This window comes from Penicillium brevicompactum (assembly GCF_028827555.1).
Source record: "Penicillium brevicompactum strain IBT 35665 chromosome Unknown utg000005l_segment0_segment0, whole genome shotgun sequence".
NCBI lineage: Eukaryota > Fungi > Ascomycota > Eurotiomycetes > Eurotiales > Aspergillaceae > Penicillium > Penicillium brevicompactum.
This window is the reverse complement of record NW_026623208.1, coordinates 5,684,954-5,702,366: the sequence shown is the minus strand read 5'-3', so window position 1 is coordinate 5,702,366 and position 17,413 is coordinate 5,684,954. Positions and strand designations below refer to the sequence as shown.

The 17,413-nt window shown below is 50.5% G+C and overlaps 8 protein-coding genes across 8 annotated transcripts; 5 read left to right on the top strand and 3 right to left on the bottom strand.

Moving 5' to 3' along the window:
* Positions 1 to 323: 323 nt before the first annotated feature.
* On the top strand, positions 324 to 859 carry N7506_008035 (PPP1R11/YPI1 family protein; the record flags this gene model as incomplete). Its single annotated transcript, XM_056957328.1, has 2 exons — positions 324 to 513; positions 564 to 859. 2 exons carry the CDS (start codon positions 324 to 326, stop codon positions 857 to 859), a joined length of 486 nt encoding a protein of 161 aa, XP_056811662.1.
* Positions 860 to 1,483: 624 nt separating this feature from the next.
* On the bottom strand, positions 1,484 to 3,525 carry N7506_008034 (shugoshin family protein; the record flags this gene model as incomplete). The annotated part of the gene is made up of 4 exons (XM_056957327.1): positions 1,484 to 2,337; positions 2,409 to 2,941; positions 2,996 to 3,410; positions 3,474 to 3,525. The coding sequence occupies 4 exons, from the start codon at positions 3,523 to 3,525 to the stop codon at positions 1,484 to 1,486; spliced, it is 1,854 nt and encodes a 617-aa protein (XP_056811661.1).
* Positions 3,526 to 3,771: 246 nt separating this feature from the next.
* N7506_008033 (DASH complex subunit DAD2) lies at positions 3,772 to 4,335 on the top strand (the record flags this gene model as incomplete). Its single annotated transcript, XM_056957326.1, has 3 exons — positions 3,772 to 4,045; positions 4,101 to 4,160; positions 4,214 to 4,335. 3 exons carry the CDS (start codon positions 3,772 to 3,774, stop codon positions 4,333 to 4,335), a joined length of 456 nt encoding a protein of 151 aa, XP_056811660.1.
* A 1,362-nt stretch (positions 4,336 to 5,697) lies between these two features.
* Positions 5,698 to 6,015, top strand: N7506_008032 (uncharacterized protein; the record flags this gene model as incomplete). The annotated part of the gene is made up of 1 exon (XM_056957325.1): positions 5,698 to 6,015. The coding sequence occupies one exon, from the start codon at positions 5,698 to 5,700 to the stop codon at positions 6,013 to 6,015; it is 318 nt and encodes a 105-aa protein (XP_056811659.1).
* Positions 6,016 to 6,666: 651 nt separating this feature from the next.
* On the bottom strand, positions 6,667 to 8,379 carry N7506_008031 (cytochrome P450; the record flags this gene model as incomplete). The annotated part of the gene is made up of 4 exons (XM_056957324.1): positions 6,667 to 6,971; positions 7,037 to 7,155; positions 7,209 to 7,966; positions 8,011 to 8,379. 4 exons carry the CDS (start codon positions 8,377 to 8,379, stop codon positions 6,667 to 6,669), a joined length of 1,551 nt encoding a protein of 516 aa, XP_056811658.1.
* Positions 8,380 to 10,148: 1,769 nt separating this feature from the next.
* N7506_008030 (glycerol-3-phosphate dehydrogenase GUT2) lies at positions 10,149 to 12,433 on the top strand (the record flags this gene model as incomplete). Its single annotated transcript, XM_056957323.1, has 3 exons — positions 10,149 to 10,579; positions 10,653 to 10,912; positions 10,980 to 12,433. 3 exons carry the CDS (start codon positions 10,149 to 10,151, stop codon positions 12,431 to 12,433), a joined length of 2,145 nt encoding a protein of 714 aa, XP_056811657.1.
* A 296-nt stretch (positions 12,434 to 12,729) lies between these two features.
* N7506_008029 (uncharacterized protein) lies at positions 12,730 to 14,409 on the top strand (the record flags this gene model as incomplete). Its single annotated transcript, XM_056957322.1, has 7 exons — positions 12,730 to 12,881; positions 12,936 to 12,949; positions 12,999 to 13,071; positions 13,122 to 13,815; positions 13,867 to 14,064; positions 14,115 to 14,258; positions 14,308 to 14,409. 7 exons carry the CDS (start codon positions 12,730 to 12,732, stop codon positions 14,407 to 14,409), a joined length of 1,377 nt encoding a protein of 458 aa, XP_056811656.1.
* Positions 14,410 to 15,374: 965 nt separating this feature from the next.
* On the bottom strand, positions 15,375 to 15,674 carry N7506_008028 (uncharacterized protein; the record flags this gene model as incomplete). Its single annotated transcript, XM_056957321.1, has 1 exon — positions 15,375 to 15,674. One exon carries the CDS (start codon positions 15,672 to 15,674, stop codon positions 15,375 to 15,377), a length of 300 nt encoding a protein of 99 aa, XP_056811655.1.
* Between the last annotated feature and the right edge of the window lie 1,739 nt (positions 15,675 to 17,413).

Genomic DNA, 17,413 nt, shown 5'->3' with positions numbered 1-17,413 from the left:
TTGTCGAATATCTTTTCCTGTGCCACTATATACAGACCTAGTTCCGGAGTCTCTCCGGGGCTTGAACTTCAAGCTGCAGTTGTAGTAATAAACTTAGGTACTTCACTCGATCAAGGGACTAAAATAGTGATTTAGGTCTGGCTTTCAGCCAGCTGATTCTCAGGCAATTAATGTACACCACGAGCCAGAACGGTACCTGAAATGCTGAAATCGACAGTGGCCGCTGAAGACCCCCGGGGCCGTGTAGGCGGTGAAGCCTTATCAGTTGCATCATCAAAAAAGTTCCGCCTCCTCTCCACTCCATAACACATACCCTCCTCACAATGTCTCGAACACGCCAGCCTCAGAATCCTCAACAAACGTCCACCGAGGCGCATGAACCATCAGTCGCTATTCCTACAACCCTCCGATTACGAGCAGAAGAAGCACCCGAAGCAACCTCCTCATCGAGGCGCATAAGATGGAGTGAAGATGTTGTTGATAACGAGGGCATGGGCAAAAAGAGCTCTAAAGGTACCAAAGCCCCAGAATCCTCTCCAATCACTACAATCTAACATTCCCAGTATGCTGTATCTACCACAAAGCCCGACCAGTCGGAGAAAGCAGCTCAGAGGAATCCTCCAGCTCCTCAGACAGCGACAGCGACAGCGAAGACGATCGTCGCACAGCCAGGATGAAAGCCCGTCGCACACGCGATCCCCACAATCACGACCACGACCACGACCACGAACATGACAAAGACTGCTCGAATGACCACGAGCACCCCAAACCCAAGAAGGCGAAGCGGAAGCCGAGCCCAAATGCATATGAGAAAATGCCCAAGCCTTCGAAGAACCACGATCCACGACGTGGCTTTTGATTCAAGTCATTGGTTACGGCCTCGATGTACGAGTCTCGTTTTGTTCTGGGTGCGTTGATATCGGGTCGTGCTGATGGCAAATTGGGTTTCGGCGGGGTCGGCGGAGGGAAGATCATACGGCAGTCTTGGTGATATAGATATTTTCTGTCCCTTGTCTGGGATTTGCATGCATGGTCAAAGTCAATGGCATGATGGAATGGAAGGTGGGGTTTCTCCTGTTTGGGTCCGTTGCATGGTCGTTTTGATTACAACTAATGAAGAAAGACTGCGGAGTACATGGGCATTTGTTGGAGTTAATTTCTGTATATAATGAGACTCCATTATTGTGACCTCGAGCCCTTGGGCATACATTACCGCCCGCCTCGAAGGATTTGGGTACTTGTATCTTTGCATTCGGATGTTTTCAATGGTCTCTTTCTGGTGTCTCTAGGCAGAGTATTCCGGTACATTGAAAGTCCACTGAACACAAAAGATTATCTGCTTTCGGTAGTTTGGTTGCAATGCTTCTAGGCGGTGATGTAGAGAGAAATGAAAATGGTATTGTGAACTGCAGTGAGGGGGTATCTGAAACATAACTGCAGCCTGGTCTATAATGCTTGTACATATGGAAATCCTGGTTTTGTATTACACCATCATGCTTTTTCTCCTTGCCGCGACACGGCTACGTCTGGTGTCGATCATTGGCGCGAAAAGATCTTCGTCTTCGGGTGAGTCAATTGGAGATTGCGGTTCATCCTGATCCCCATCGTACTGTGCCAGGTTTGCTGTACTCTTGGGGTTGGACGAATGACGTCGAGGTTGCCGCCTCGGGTTGAGGGTTTCGTGAGATACCTGTGCGGAGACATCTGCAAGGCTGTCCTCGATCTCTTTCTTGATGTCGGTGTTGGCATTGTCGTCCTTTGGTGCAGATGACACCTTGCGGTTCCGGCGGGGCACCATTGCGAGCAATTGCTGCTGAGAAGCCTCGGAGCTATGATCCGCAAGGGCAAAGTCGGCAGGAAGGCTGCCAGGATGAACATCGTCTGCTCCATCCAGGCTGTCCCGACCAGCCTGGAAGCTGGAGGATCTTCGGGAGCCAAATGCAACTGCATCGGCCATTTCTTTTGTAGGGCGGCGCATCTTGTCGCGTAGATTGGGTTCCGCGTAACTGACGACAGCTCCGCGACGCCGAGAAGGTCGACTTCCGGACTCTTCCTCTGTTTTCAATGCATTAGGGTGTGGCGACAGAGCTGGGAGGCTTTTATCTGGTTCTTCTGGTTGGGCGGGGCGACTGGTGCGCTTTTCTTTTGATGAAGGGGCGATTTTCGTCACTCGTGGCTTTTGGCTCGTGGTTTTGCCACCAAGTTTCTCAACACTCTTGTTCTTTTGGGGTGAGACAGCATTTTCGTCTCCTCTGGTTGGTCTTTGGAAAAGCTTAGAGTCTTGTTGCGAGGACACGCGGGCCTTTTTGGGAGAGCCCAAGTTAGAGTTTGCACTCTCTGATGCAGTAGTTAGCTCCAATTCTATAAGATCAAACCAAAACGGTAGTCAGAATGAAAGTGATACATACTAGGCTCAAGGACCTTGCGCTTAGCTAGGACATGGGTCTTGGATCCTCTTGTCACTTCGACATTCTTGATGGGCGAGTGGTCTTGCGGTGTAACCTCGAACATGTTCGTTTGTTTCTTGGGGCTGTGACTAGGCCGGCTGAATTGGAATTCGTCCTCGTCGACGTCAAGATTGGGGGCGAATTGGTCTTCTTCCTCGGGAATGAATTTGCGCTTGGTGGAGGCTGGTGGTGCAATTCGTGATGTTTCAATGGGTGGGCTTGGTTGTCGCTCGGTCGGCGCTGGGCCAATCTCCGGGGCGAGGAACGAACTTGACTTCTTCTTCTTTTTGCGAGTTTCGAGTGTTGGAGGTAGTACTGTTTCAGGTTCAGGTGCCTCGAGGATATCTTCATTAATGGTTCGATAAGTTACTTCGGGCGGGGAAGGACTGGAGTGCCCCATGTCAGCTTCCACTGGCTCCGGGGTGAAACTGAATTGAGGCGGAGATTCCAATATGCTTTGGTCGTCGCGGAGCAGACTATCAAGCTCTTGAACTCTGCCGAACGGGTCAGTCAACGGACAAGATTGGATCAATCGCGGCGCGGCTTACTCCAGAGTTCGTCGCGGGTAATATTTATCTTCCACGATGGCGGGGAGTCTTCCATCGTCGGGGCCGAACAAGTCGTCGGTTCTCGGTCGCGAATCTGGCGCCTGTTTTGGTCGCTGGGGCTGTTCATCGCAAAGTTTGCCCACACGGCGGGGCAATGATCCCAGATCCGTCGCCAGACTGCTCAACTCTGCTAGCTTGGCATCCAACTTGGATTTGATATCGTAAATTCCGCTGTGTAGCATCTTTCCTGCCTCCAGTCGCTCGGTTTCCTGGGTGAGGTTGATGACCTGTTTTCGAAGCAAGACATTTTCCGACAGTAGATGGGACACTTCCGACTCCAGGCTGCGGATACGAAGAGATTGCATAGAGTTTACTCGTGCGATCTCCCTGTTTTGTCGCACGAATCGTCGCTTCACTGTAAGAAAGTCGCGTCGATTAGCCACACCCTTGGCGTCCATGGTATATGGCAGCAACTCACGAGCATCAATGGACTCGGCGGCAGGAGCCGCGTAGTCGTTCAACCGAGCCATGGTGGTGCGACCACGGCCTCACAAAAATAAAAGGACAATATTAGAAGAGTGAAATAGAAAATCAACTTGATTCTAGAGGTACACCATGTACCTATTGGCAATGTGGAGGGAGGCGGTCGAGGTACAAACAGAACACAAAGAGAAGGTAAACATTCAACCCTTGTTGATGTTTGTCCGCTTTAGGCTTAGTGTTCTATGGGCTGAGTCAGCCGCGAAACGGAAGGCGCCTGGGCACTTTACACCAGAATGGCGGGGAACGCGTCCTCACATCACGTCGCTAGCATTCTCCCAATGGCATATTCCTCACGGCCGACCTCAATGCTTCCAGGCGCCCCTGGTGGGTCTTCCATGCGTCCCCCCAGTTCGCAATCTCAACAGTCCTCGGCATTGTCGGCCCGCATTGCAGCCAAAAAGGCAGAGCTGGAGAATTTACGCCAGCTGCGCGATTTGAGTGGAACATTGGCAATGCAGATGCAAGCGTTGGAGAATAAGGTCTCCACGTTGAAGGATGGCACCGAAGGTTGCCCTCCCTATCCCTTGTTTCGAACAAAGTCACTAATCCGTCGTTGTATCAGCCGTGGCATACGTTCTATCGAACTGGGACAACGTCCTACGAGCCATCACACTCGCTTCCAGTAAGCCACATCGAAACTTTATCGCAGTCCCATATTAATGGATTGTTCTATAGAAAAAGCCAGCGGCCTCCACGAACCGGCCGAGTCGGATAATCACGATGCGAACACAAAAGAGCGGCTGCCGGCGACGCTGGTTCGCATTCCAGCTGAGCCACGTGAGAAAACGGGCGAATGATCTCCGCTGTCTCACTTCGATCCGATTACTCGGCTGAACACCCTAGAGAAAACGCCTCGATTGTGGCTGGGGATAGCTCACCTCATATGCCGACCCGGTAATTGACTCAGTGGAGACCTTGGCTATAATTCCCTATCTTGAGAATTTCGGCTGGCCACGGCGACGGAATTTCCATTTCCTCTCTTTCCCGTGATTGCCACAAACCTCATGAATGGTTCATATCACCCCCAAAAGCAAAGCGCCGCAGCACAAACCACAGCCGAGAGGAGATAAGATCCGAGTCTGGTAGACCCAATTAGGACTGCGGGTCCCCTCATGTGTGGAAATCATGCGAATCTTCGCGTGACGCTGTGAATAAAAAAAAATGGAGCGAGAGGAGCTAAAGTTTTCGCATATGCAATAAAGTTGGGTTATCTCGAAATGGGCGACAAATCAGCAACGCGATGGTCTAATCTTCCCTCCAGAATAGCTGCACGGGCAATCATAGGCATAGGCAATCCGATGAGGAGCTGACGTGATTGGATGTTTTCAAGGACTTTGCTAGGGTACTCACCAGGATACATTTCGGAAATATGTACAGCTTCAGACGACTAAGACGTAATTAGACGTACTAGAATGCATTGGGACAAGAAATCAGACGAGAAAAGGTTTCAGCTCATCATGAGACTAATGATCGAAGGTTATGGCGACGATAGTTACCGGTTCGAGGTTCCTGCATGGACATTAGGGGCGAAAGGGCAAAAACCCAAGAGTACCCGGTGGATACATGAGCTCGGGCCCTAGGGTACCCGAATGCTACCCACGGGTCCCCACGGTTGTGCTCTAGTGGAGCAAGTACCTGGGTACCTGGGTGAGGTACCGCACGGGTACCATTATTTTTTCACTAAGCGCCCGAAGCACTGCAATAATGGACTAGTGTAGGTGCTCGGGAGTCATACGTGGATCCAGTTCGATTTGCATTCTCTATCTACTGGAGTTAATTAATTTTACTATGTACTCTACATGCTGGGCAGTCTGAGCTCAACGTGCGCGATTATTTCCCCGCAGCCGTACCTACATGTTTTAGTTCCTTTTTTGGCTTTTCTGGCTTTCTTAAACATTCCTTATATATCTTCCCATTCCAGTCTGGGATGGCATGATCGCTCTGTGACACTTATAAAGTGGAGTATGAGGTGATCTGCTTGACTTTTAATACTGCACTCTCTCCCTCAACTTTTGCTTCTTCTCTTTTACCTTTCTCTGTGTCATCCCACATACACCACACACACTCACACTACACACTACACACGCACTATTCATCACCCACTACTCCGTATAACCACTTCAACCACACTATACATACACCACGTACACTCCTCCACCATGTCAACTGAATGGTCTTTGGATTTCTGTCTGGTCTGTGACCGACAAACATTGGGCGCTCCCTATTGCTCTCAAACATGCCGCCTCGCCGAGTTAGATGTCGAAAACTCCTCCCGCAGATCGAGTGAGGCCTCAACACATTGGTCCGAGACCGCCCAAGCCCAATCCACACTCTCCGCCTCCTCCTCACAAACATCTCTCGCCTCCCTCAAAAGCAACGAGTCTCATGTCACCGACCGCCTGCAAGACGAATTACGTGATTATGCGAGTTGCTTCGATCAAGTCCGCGACCTCAAACGACGCATGACAACCACATAGCCGTCGGCTTCTCAATCCCGCGACATATGACTCAATGCATGCAGCCTTCCGGGGCTGTCTCCTGAACGTTAATTTGCATTTACTGGAAAGGCGTCAATGATGGAAAAGATACACTGCTGTTTATGTTTATTTTGGATCAAACCCCGCTCTGTCAGCTCAATACCCACCTTGTTATATATTTATATCATCAGAGCTGGATTGTCAAGGTGTTTCACCTGATTGTTGGCACCACTCTTGGAGTTTTTGGATTCATTGGATTCGTTTTTATTTTTGTTTTATTTTTCTTTCCATTCTTGATCACATTTAATAACCAGATTGACCATAATGACAAAATTGGATTATTGGATAAGACATGACCTCCCCCCCTCTCCAGATTCCCCACATTGTATACCTGGCATAGCCGAAGTTTCGATTGGGTATGTGTCAACCCCCCAATGCGTGTACCTTGAGGAATGTGTCTGCTCGAGGAATGTGTACATGGCGCAGAACCCAACAGACCACATGGAACAAATGAATTGAGCTCGCTTGTATGGAACCAACAATTGCTGCAGCCCCCCCAAGGTCCACGTCAAGCCTGACCCGATCTGGAAAGCTGCAGATACTAGTGGATGGATTCCCGCCCAACTCTAAAGACAAGCAAAGTAACACCATTCATGCAAGCGCCTTCGACAGAGCTCTGTCGTTCTTCGGCACGAACCGGACCTTGTACCTCTCAGGAATGGCTACCAAGCTGCTCGGATCCGAGTTACCCCGGACCGGATGACAGTCCGTTTTGTCATAGGGCTCCAGGCGGAAACTGTTGAGCGTTCTCATGAATACAAGGTACAGCTCACGGTTGGCTAGCAAGGACCCGGCACACATACGGTAGCCCATGCCGTAGGTGAAAAGTGGTGCGTCCGGTTGCTCGAGCCAGCGCTCGGGGCGGAACTCATCCGGGTCAGTCCATACGTCGGGATCTAGGGAGATCAGCTTGACTCTTTGAATGCACTGTGGAGTTTCAGTATGGGAAATTTGAACATACCCATGTTGCATGCCCAAGCGTTCAAAAAGAATACCGTGCCCTTGGGAATCACAATGCCATTGTAGGTGATATCCTTGATCGAGGTGCGAGGAAGTGCCAATCGCAAAACGGTGAAGAATCTAGCATCAAAGTCAACTGGGGTCCAATCAAACGTCAAACCTCAAACACATACCGGAGACACTCCCTGACAAGCGCCACAACATACGCACACTTCTGATCATCCTCCACCGAGCACATGGGATCATCCTGCCCATACATCTCCTTAATAGCCTTCGCGGCCCGGTCTTGGATATCAGGACGCTGAGCCAACAGCCCAAGACTCCACGCAACCAACGTAGTCACCGTGTCAAGTCCACCCGAAAGCATAGTCAAGCTAATGGAAGTCAATTCCTCAGAATTAAGCTTGGCCTCCTTATCCAGAATAACATTAGCCTGGATACAAGGCTTGTGAGTCCCCTTCGCCATTCGATCATCCAAATCCCGATTCAGCGCGCCAAGGTACCGATCACGCCGGATGCGCATCTCCGCAGCCTTCTTCGAATTCGAGCTGAAAGGATTCAGTCTCAGCAAGGGAATATAGTCTTGCAGATTTCCAGTCGTGCTTCGGAACCGACTGATCTCCTCTTCGACATGGGTGATCTCATCGAACAAGTCTTCTTCTTGTGATGCGACTCGCACGCCCCAGTTCAGCGTCAATGCCAGACTCAAGCTCAATCGCTGGATCATCGGCATCGGGTCGACGGGTGTCTTGCCGTGGTTTCCATATCTGTGTAGCTCCTCTACGAAAGCTTTGGACTCGACGTCGAGATGCGAAACATACGTGTCTACCGAGGGGCGGTTCAGCGCCGACGCAGCGCCCTTTCTTCGTCTCTTCAGGGAGTCGCTGTACGGCGAGGTTCCGATCGTTGTTCCGGCGGTGTTGGAAACAATCTATTTTATTAGTCCAATTCGAGCAACAGTTTTCCAAAACAAACCTTGTGGAAAGTATAAAACTCAGGCCTGGAGCTGAGCGCCTGAGCATTCTGACCAAACAGGACCTTTGCAGACGCCGCAGAGTTCACAACAACGACGGGAATATTGCCAAGTTGGATCTGGTAGACGGCTCCATGTTTCTTGGACCATATGCGATACTGCTCAGCGGCGTTCGTGCGGATATGCCATAGGTTACCGATCAAGGGCCAGCCTGCTGGGCCCTTCATGCCCTTGACGCGGGCAGACGAGCGCACGAATTCATTGAGGATGACGTAGAGGAATGGGGCGATGATGGCGGCTGCGGCGAGTGTGTGGTAGGGGTACTCGACTGCGCTAGTCTGTAGCACGGACAGCACGGCGGCGATAGCCATGTTGGATTTTCGAGGTATTGATTATTCGAAGAGTCTACATGTTTGCTCCAGGGCTATAAGTACAGGGCATAGGTTTGGCTGAATGGAACATTTCCGTGCAGAGGTAGCATCCCGCTGTAGACAGTACAGAGTACTGTGCCTGTGTTCTACCCCACACATTACCCCAGGGTGCATTGTAGTGTCTTCGAGGCCGAGAGCGTTCCGCACTCCGGAATTCTTCCGCTGCCAATGAGGGTTGGGGTATTACAGCGTTCTCCGGGGTACTTTGCATTGGTACCAAAGTGCTGATCTCTGTGGCTTGAACTTGGACTGTATTCGTGGCAAATTCTGTACGTTGTTTGTCCAGATGGTTTACTCCGTACATTGCTCATTGGTGTGGACGCTGTCAAAGCGGGAGTCTGAGCTCAGGTAATAAATCTCCGCAGATATCTCCTCAATGCCAAGGATTTACGTACTATGCTTTGCAATTCATTCTTCGCTGTGCCTTATCGATATACTCTATCTTGGACTTGATTCTTCAATTGCAGGGTCCACTCGGAATTGAGTCGTATAGGGCTGATGTCTCCAAGCTCAGAGGGTGAGACCTCGGCAGTTACAGTTTGAGTACGAGAGAACAAGCACAGCCTTGGAATGCATACGGAGCATTGCAGGCCCAACAAGTAAGCAGCCCTGAAGCATTACACTGCATGTCAGTATGCAGAAATTGATCTGATAATTTCTTTTTGTTGCTAGTTTCCGAATAGTCGAGATAGTGATTGATAGTCTCCAATGGTCGAGACCAGGCACATGAACAGGGGCTAATGAAGATCATAATCCACTCACGCAAGGACTCCCTTTTTTCTATAAAAAAATGGAAGGATTAAAAAAAAACCTTCTAGAAGGCTAGCAGAAGATATCGACTTGATTCAATGACTCTCGTTTTGATGTCAATTGGAGCCCCAACCAAACCGGTTTGTATGACAGGATGACTTTTCCACAACTTGGCAGAAGTATGAATCACATTCTTTTCAAACCGGAATCTCTCTGTGGGTCAGCACAATTCCCCTATGTGGATCAGATCCAAACAAGGTGTTCATAAACGGGGCCCCTGGGCCGGCTGGGGACACGATGGCCCTTTCTGACTGGTCCGTATTCATAGCTTGAGCTTTCAAGTCAGGTGGCCACGAAGACTTTGATCAGAGTCCAGGCCATCTTGAATATATTTTATTTCCTTTTTTTGTTCTGTTATGTCTTGGCTGTGTGGAAGACCGAAAGGGATGTATCGGTATCCCGAAGAATTGACACATAATGTTCCAGAGCCCTTTTTTTGGTGAATAGCCAGGAATTCCAGGGAAATCTCTGTCGCGTCATGTGTCGGGGCAAGGACCCGGAGTGATGGAGACTCCTCCACTTTTTAGCTGCCGAGACGTCGATTGGTGGGAGAAATGGCGATTAGAGAAAGAAGAGAGAGAGGCGCATGGGTATCAATCCCCACTGCCAAGTTGCTCCAATGGTGAGCTGCTTTGCGCCCATGACGCAGAGCTCTGCTTGTACTCGTGACACCCCTGTATTGCCAGTGGAAGGTGAACCGACCTGGTATCTGGTACCCTTGGCTTCGCAAATCTTGCCTTTCTTGCCCTTGCCCTTTTGTCCTTTTTATTTTTTTATCTTCCGTCTCCCTTTCTTCCCTTTCTGATTATTTCCCATCTACACCTCTCTCCTCTCTCCCCCAATTCTGCCTCTCGTTCTAGGCACATAAAGAGAATTGCATATTTGTTCATAATCACATAATGGCCGCCCGACACTCACGAAAGCTCTTGAGACCTCTCCTGTACACATCCGCCGCCGCCGCGGCCGGAGCTGGAGTTCTTTACATTTCTTACCGTCCGCGCAACATCCCCGGTCTCGAGGCCCCTGCAGTGCCACCACCGGGTTACCGCGAAGGAAAGCTGGTGCCTCCTAGCTTCCCTCTGATTAAGTCCCGTCTCGAACAGATCCAGGACCTGAAGCGCAGTAACGAGGAGGAAGAATATGATCTTTTGGTCATCGGTGGCGGAGCCACCGGTTCCGGAATTGCACTAGACGCCGCCACCCGTGGCCTCAAGGTCGCGGTTGTGGAAAGAGATGATTTCAGTGCCGGTACTAGTAGTAAGAGTACCAAGCTGGTACACGGTGGTGTCCGTTATCTGGAAAAGGCTGTTTGGGAGCTTGATTACAACCAGTCAGTTTTTTTCCGCGCCGAAAATTGTTGATTTTTTGATGACGCAATTTGTGTGCTGACAATCGCATTGCAGATATGCGCTCGTGAAGGAGGCTCTCCGTGAGCGCAAATACTTCCTCAACACAGCTCCTCATCTGTCCCAATGGCTGCCAATTATGGTGCCCGTTCAGAAGTGGTGGCAGGCTCCCTACTTCTGGGCCGGTACCAAGGCTTACGATTTCTTGGCTGGTTCCGAGGGTATTGAAACCTCGTACTTCCTGACCAAGAGTAAGGCCATTGATGCATTCCCTATGCTGAAGCGCGATAACATTATTGGTGCTATGGTTTACTACGGTGCGTTTTGCCCTTTTTTGCTGTTCCTTAATCCCCAATGCAATGTTTGGAGCTGACTTGACCTCAGATGGTGCTCACAACGACTCCCGCATGAACGTTTCCCTCGCAATGACTGCTGCCCTCTACGGAACCACCGTCGTGAACCACCTCGAGGTTACTGGACTTGAGAAGGACGCCAATGGCAAGCTGTGTGGTGCGCGCGCCAAGGATGTTGTCACCGAGCTGAACGGTGGCAAGGCCGAGGAGTTCAAGATCCGCGCTAAGGGTATCATCAACGCTACCGGTCCCTTCTCCGACTCCATTCGCAAGATGGACGAGCCCGATGTCAAGGAGATTGTCGCCCCCAGTGCTGGTGTCCACGTTATTCTGCCCGGTTACTTCAGTCCCTCCAACATGGGTCTGATCGATCCCTCCACCTCTGATGGACGTGTTATCTTCTTCCTGCCGTGGCAGGGTAACACCATCGCTGGTACCACCGACCAGCCCTGCGAGATCGAGGCCCAGCCCCAGCCCACCGAGAAGGACATCAACTGGATTCTGTCCGAGATCCGTGGCTACGTTGCCCCCGATATCACCATTGAGCGCAGCGACGTTCTCGCCGCTTGGTCTGGTATCCGTCCCCTGGTTCGCGACCCCAAGGCCAAGAACTCCGAGTCTCTGGTCCGCAACCACTTGGTGACTGTCTCCCCCTCCGGTCTGCTGACCTGCGCCGGTGGAAAGTGGACCACCTACCGCCAGATGGCCGAGGAGGCCGTCGACGAGGCCCTCGAGGTCTTCAAGCTCAAGCCCCGCCAGATGAGCTCCCTCCCCGATATCTCCGGTGTCGGTGGTAGCGGCCTGGTCGCTGACGGCGCCACTCTTGACGGAACCTGCCAGACCCACCAGGTCCGTCTGATCGGTGCCCACGGTTTCTCCAAGACCCTCTTCATCAACCTCATCCAGCACTTCGGTCTCGAGACCGACGTTGCCAAGCACCTGACTGAGTCTTACGGTGACCGCTCATGGCAGGTCGCTGCTCTCTCTTCCCCTACCGCCGAGCGCTTCCCCGTTCGCGGCTGCCGTCTTTCCGCCATGTACCCCTTCATTGACGGTGAGGTTCGTTACGCCGTCCGCCACGAGTACGCCCAGACTGCCGTCGATGTCATCGCTCGTCGCACCCGTCTGGCCTTCCTGAACGCCGAGGCCGCTCTCGAGGCCCTCCCCAACGTCATTGACTTGATGGGCGAGGAGCTGCAGTGGACCATTGCCCGCAAGGACGTCGAGTGGAAGCACTCTCTCGCTTACCTCAAGTCCATGGGTCTCTCTCAGAGCTTCATGGGTCTGTCCCGACAGGATGTCCAGACTGGCCGTGTCCGCCAGGTCGATGACAAGGAGCGTGCCACTTTCTCTCGCAATGGTAAGTTCATCGAACATGATCATACAATTCTTATACTAACAGCGAATCTAGAACCCCCTGCGGACATGATTGAAAGTGACGTTAAGGCTACCTCTGAGGCTGCCCTTGCCGCTGCGACCAAATAAATGGTAAATATAGATCGATTGTACAAATAGAAGCGTTCCTTACTTTTTTTTCTGTCTACTTTTCTCTTCGTCTCATTAGCATGTTGAATCTCAAAATAGGATCGTTTCGAATGCAAGCCATCTGGAGCCCAGCTTCCTTGAAAATGCCTTATATCACATATCAAACAGTTTTGTTGCAGCCAATTAGTTCTTACTAAAATCTGCCGCGAGCTGTTTGGTACTCCGCACTGTCGGGTGGTTTCCTTCGTCGCTGCCCTAAATGTGATTTCTTATGCATTTCAAACCTCCCTCTTGCAATGTCTTCATATATGGAGCCTAGTCACTCTGCTTTGCACCCTTCTGGGTCGATGGACAAATTGGAGATAGTCAAAGACGATGAGCCAAAGCCCGAAGATCCGTTCGGGGACGAGAGCCAGGCTGGCGTGAGGTACAAGACCATGGCTTGGTGGTGAGTGCCCCGTTCCCAGCGAGATAAAGCAGAGCAGACAGCTCATTCGAATAGGCAAGCTGGCATGAGTAAGTTTATTCTTCGCAGAGTGTTCAGACGTCAGCTGAGTTCAGTCAGTTATGATCGCCGAGACCATCTCCCTTGGGATTCTAGCGCTTCCAAAAGCCCTCGCGACCTTAGGGCTCGTTCCGTATGATTTCTGTCCGTCCCTATGGAAAGTACAGGCTAATATTCGCGCAGTGGCATCATCGCCATCGTCGCCATCGGAATCATCTCCACCTACACGGGCTACACCATCGGACAGTTCAAATGCCGATATGTGCAGGTCCACAGCATGGCCGACGCCGGCGAGATCCTCATGGGACGCTTTGGACGGTCTACCCTGGATGCCGCGCAGATTGTCTTCTTCATGTTGGTGATGGGTAGCCACATCCTCACTTTCTCTATCATGATGAACGTCTTGAGTGACCACTCCGCCTGTACTATCATCTTCTCTTTCCTCGGTCTATTCGCCTCGTTCATACTCACTCTGCCCCGGCGCTTGGAGCGACTGTCTCATATATCGTCCGTGAGCTTTGTCAGTATCACTGGAGCAGTGATGACTGGCATGATTGGCATCGCTCTTGCGAATAAAGGACCAACCCATGTTCCAGCGTTTTCGCCAGGTCCAAAGGTGCATGAGGTATGTCTTGCCATCGCCAACATCGTCTTTGCCTACGCAGGCCATGTGGCTTTCTTCACCCTATTCTCGGAGCTGAGGGAGCTCAAGGACTTTCCTCGAGCGCTGGCACTTCTTCAAATGAGCGAAATGGTCTTGTATACCGTTGCGGCGATTGTGATATATGCATATGTGGGGCCGACAGTGAACTCGCCTGCCCTCAATTCTGCAGGGGCTTTGATTCGGAAGGTTTCTTATGCCATCGCTATGCCGACGGTATGTATATGTGGGTGGAGTTTGATGATACAGGGCTGATTATCTGAATAGATTGTGATCGGTGGTGTGGTCAACGCTCACGTCGCCGTCAAGTTCATATATGTTCGGGTTTTCCGAGGAACCAACTCTATACATAGTGGGTCCTTCACTGCAAGAGCTACCTGGGCTCTGATCTCCGCAGTGCTTTGGATTTTGTCGTGGGTTATTGCTGAGAGCATCCCGGTATTCAACGATGTCTTAGGGCTTGCGGTAGGTACTTGATGTAGTGCATCGAACAACAGAGACTGACCTACTTCCAGAGCTCCCTATTCGCCAGCTGGTTCTCTTTCGGCCTCCCGGGCCTCTTCTGGCTATACCTCAACCGGACCTGTTGGTTCATGAGCTGGCAACAGTGCTGTTTGTTCTGCGTCAACATTCTTTTGGTGTTTCTTGGATTTCTCATCGTGAGTCGTGCAGACATGGGGGCGAGACGGGGCTAATCTGTACCACTAGTGCATTGTCGGGTTGTATTCGTCCATTCGGTCGATCTTCCACAACCTTCGTGAGGGCGTTGGGGGAGGCAGCTTCTCGTGTGCGGACAATTCTCTCCACTGAGGCAGGGAGGTACTAGAGTGAGGTAATCCGGAAAAATTCTGATTCGAGGGGAAAATTACACACCGCGTTAGTGTGGATTGGTAGAGTTTATGGTATATGAATAAAGTGCAAATCTGGCTACACAGATGTCACCACTGCGCAAGTGATTTCCTTTCAGAGCGAGTAGTGGATCTGCGCACAGATATCCTGGATCACAAGGGATCCTTGTGTAAAATATATGGGCAGATGTTACACTGGAAAGAGTTAGGCTTGAATGGGAAAAAGATCAGGTACAACCTTGGAACAAAAGTACGTACAGAAAGAGTAACTAATGTAAGCGGTTACGCATATTAAACACCGAGGAAGGACTAGGTTGGGGACGCTAAGGAAACTAAGAAATGACTCGCAGCCGATTCACCCGGAGAATTGCTCACATAACCAGAATCTTACTCTATTTATGGTTTTGTACGGAGTAAGATGTTACTAGTTACGTTGTTATATAGTAAATACTAAGACCATGGATATTATATCCACCCAGCAATATTAAATAATAATAACAATATATTGATCAGGCAATAAAGATACAATAATATATATTTTTTGATGCATTATATTCTATTATATATGTGTTTTTTAGTTCGAACATAATGTGCTTCCCCTCTTATGCATCATAGCCCAACGCATGTACTGTGTCCCAATCCAACAGGGATCAAATTGTACATTCTGTAGAACCAGAGGGCACCGTGACCAAGAGACCGCTCTTTCGATTTGCTGGCCTCCAGGACCGAGACCCTATCAAGACACCCCTTCATCCCGGGGGTTTCTGGAGGGGGTTTGATGGAGGGGGAAAACTTGATACGGGGGGACTTCGAGGAGTACCTCAAGTCCCGCCACCTCAGGCGAAAGAAAATCCAGCCATGAACGGAGGAAAGGGAAAGGAAATATTGTTTTGGGATAAAAATTTCGTAAAAGAGATCCCGCTCGACTTAGTTGGCGACGTCACAGTTGCTGGTTTGTTGATAATTGTCCCAGAAGCGAGCCACAGCTCGCTGGGCGACGGGAGAACCGCGGTAGCGGGTTGTAAGGAAGTAATTAAAGAGGGCGAACTCGTCTGGACTCAGGACGTAGGTATCAGGCTGGGATTGGATGCGGTTCCAGAGTTCGGCAATGGTAGCATCTAGCACGGTGGCGGTGGAGGCATCCACGGGGCCATCTTCGCATTCGCGGGCATGCTCTAAGGCCTGTCGAATTTCCGGCCAGGATTTTGAGAGAGGCGGGTTTGGCATGATGTGATATGAGTTGGGGGGAGGGATGGAGGAGGAGAGTTGTTGAAACTGGAGGGGAGAACGCACGCGGCGCTCGAGAGCGATTGCAGAGCCAAATAGAAGGAGAAGGAGAAGAAGTGTAGAGACGGGGAATGTGAATAGTTTTTAAAATTAAATGGGATGGGTGGAGCTACCGGGGAGGAAGGAATCGGGCCAGTGGTCCGAAAAAAGCTATGTTCATAAGTGTGACATCCGAGCGAAAATAAGGAATAAGGGTAGGAAAAGCAATCCAGTGGGACATTTACAGACGGACTTCCCCGGGAGCGGAGATTGCGGTGTTGATGAACCTGCAAGACCGTAACCAAACATAAACATCATGAGAGTGGGGTGGTTTGTGCTGTATAAGCGGGCTCGCCCGGGAATGGCGTAACGGTTTTCACGGTTTTCACGGCATTTTCCAGGCTAGGATCGAAAGTCACGGACCCAGATGCAGCAGTGATTCGTGGGCGAGCTATAGAGCTCAAGGTTTAGACAGGGTCGCTTAAAGCCGATAGGGCCAATTGGGGGACCTTCAATGGGTCCAGCAATGGTCCGGTGCGTCAGTTGAGTGGGACTCGAGTGGAACTTGAGGCTCGACTTGTAACTTGTGCCGATTTTGAAAAATATAAACCCTGCGCTAGCGGACTTTTGGGCGAGTTTTATCTTGGGTTTTTTCCTATTGGCGAACCTGCTTCGGCCGGAAAGATCCCATCTTGAAACGGTAATGCTTCGTGCCGATGTACATCACACTTCCGAGACACTTATCCGGTTATTTCACGGCTGCTTCACACAAGCGGTTGTTCGCCCGAAATGAAAATGCAGTGTTCATCACGATGATCGAAATTTGGAGGGGGAAATTTCTGCATTGGGTTTCAGGTTCCGTCGGGGAGGAACGCGTCATGACCCATGCTGAAGCAGCCGAGAACTGACTCAAGTGGCCTTGGGCCATAGAGAGCGAGGGAAGACCAGGATTGTGCATAGCGTAAGAAGATTGGGGAGTGGGAAGCGAGAGGAGATGAAGTGTGAAATGGCCCGCAACTCTAATTGAGGTTCCTTAGCAGCGACCAAACGAAACGTGCCAACAAGTTAGTATTATGTAGTAATATCTTTAATGTTGATGAGTTAACATCAGCTGATGGTTACTTGAAACACCAAAAATTAAGTCTAAGTCTCATGCTATCGTAAAGTTGATCTCGTATACGGAGTACGGAGTGTTTGTTGCTGATAAGCTAGTGTTTCAGAGTCCGAGATGGACCTCGGGATTTATTTGGACGTGGAGCTGTCAGGTACATTATGTCTTTAATGCCCAGTTCCTTCATCAACCAGCCAAGTGGCCGAGCAGTAACTCAGCCATCTCATCTTCCTTGGTCTAGTGGTGATGATTTCCGCTTGTCATTAACACCGATAAGCGCGGGAGACCGGGGTTCGATTCCCCGAGGGAGAGATTTCTTTTTTTGGTCATGTATTTTTTGGTCTGTCTGCAATTGGGCAAAACAACACACCCAAGTCATGGAAAAGGATCAACAATACAAAAGTGTGTTGAAATTGGAGAAAGAACACCAGACTCCGATCTCTATACGGAGTAGTTAGTGATTACCAAACACGCCTGGGCGAGCCTCCAGCCCTGGAGGGCTCCGAGGTGAGGTCGAACTATAGAATGACTAAGCTGATAAAGAAAATCCCCCTCGGTTTGAGACCCCACGGAATCTCCAACAGATCAG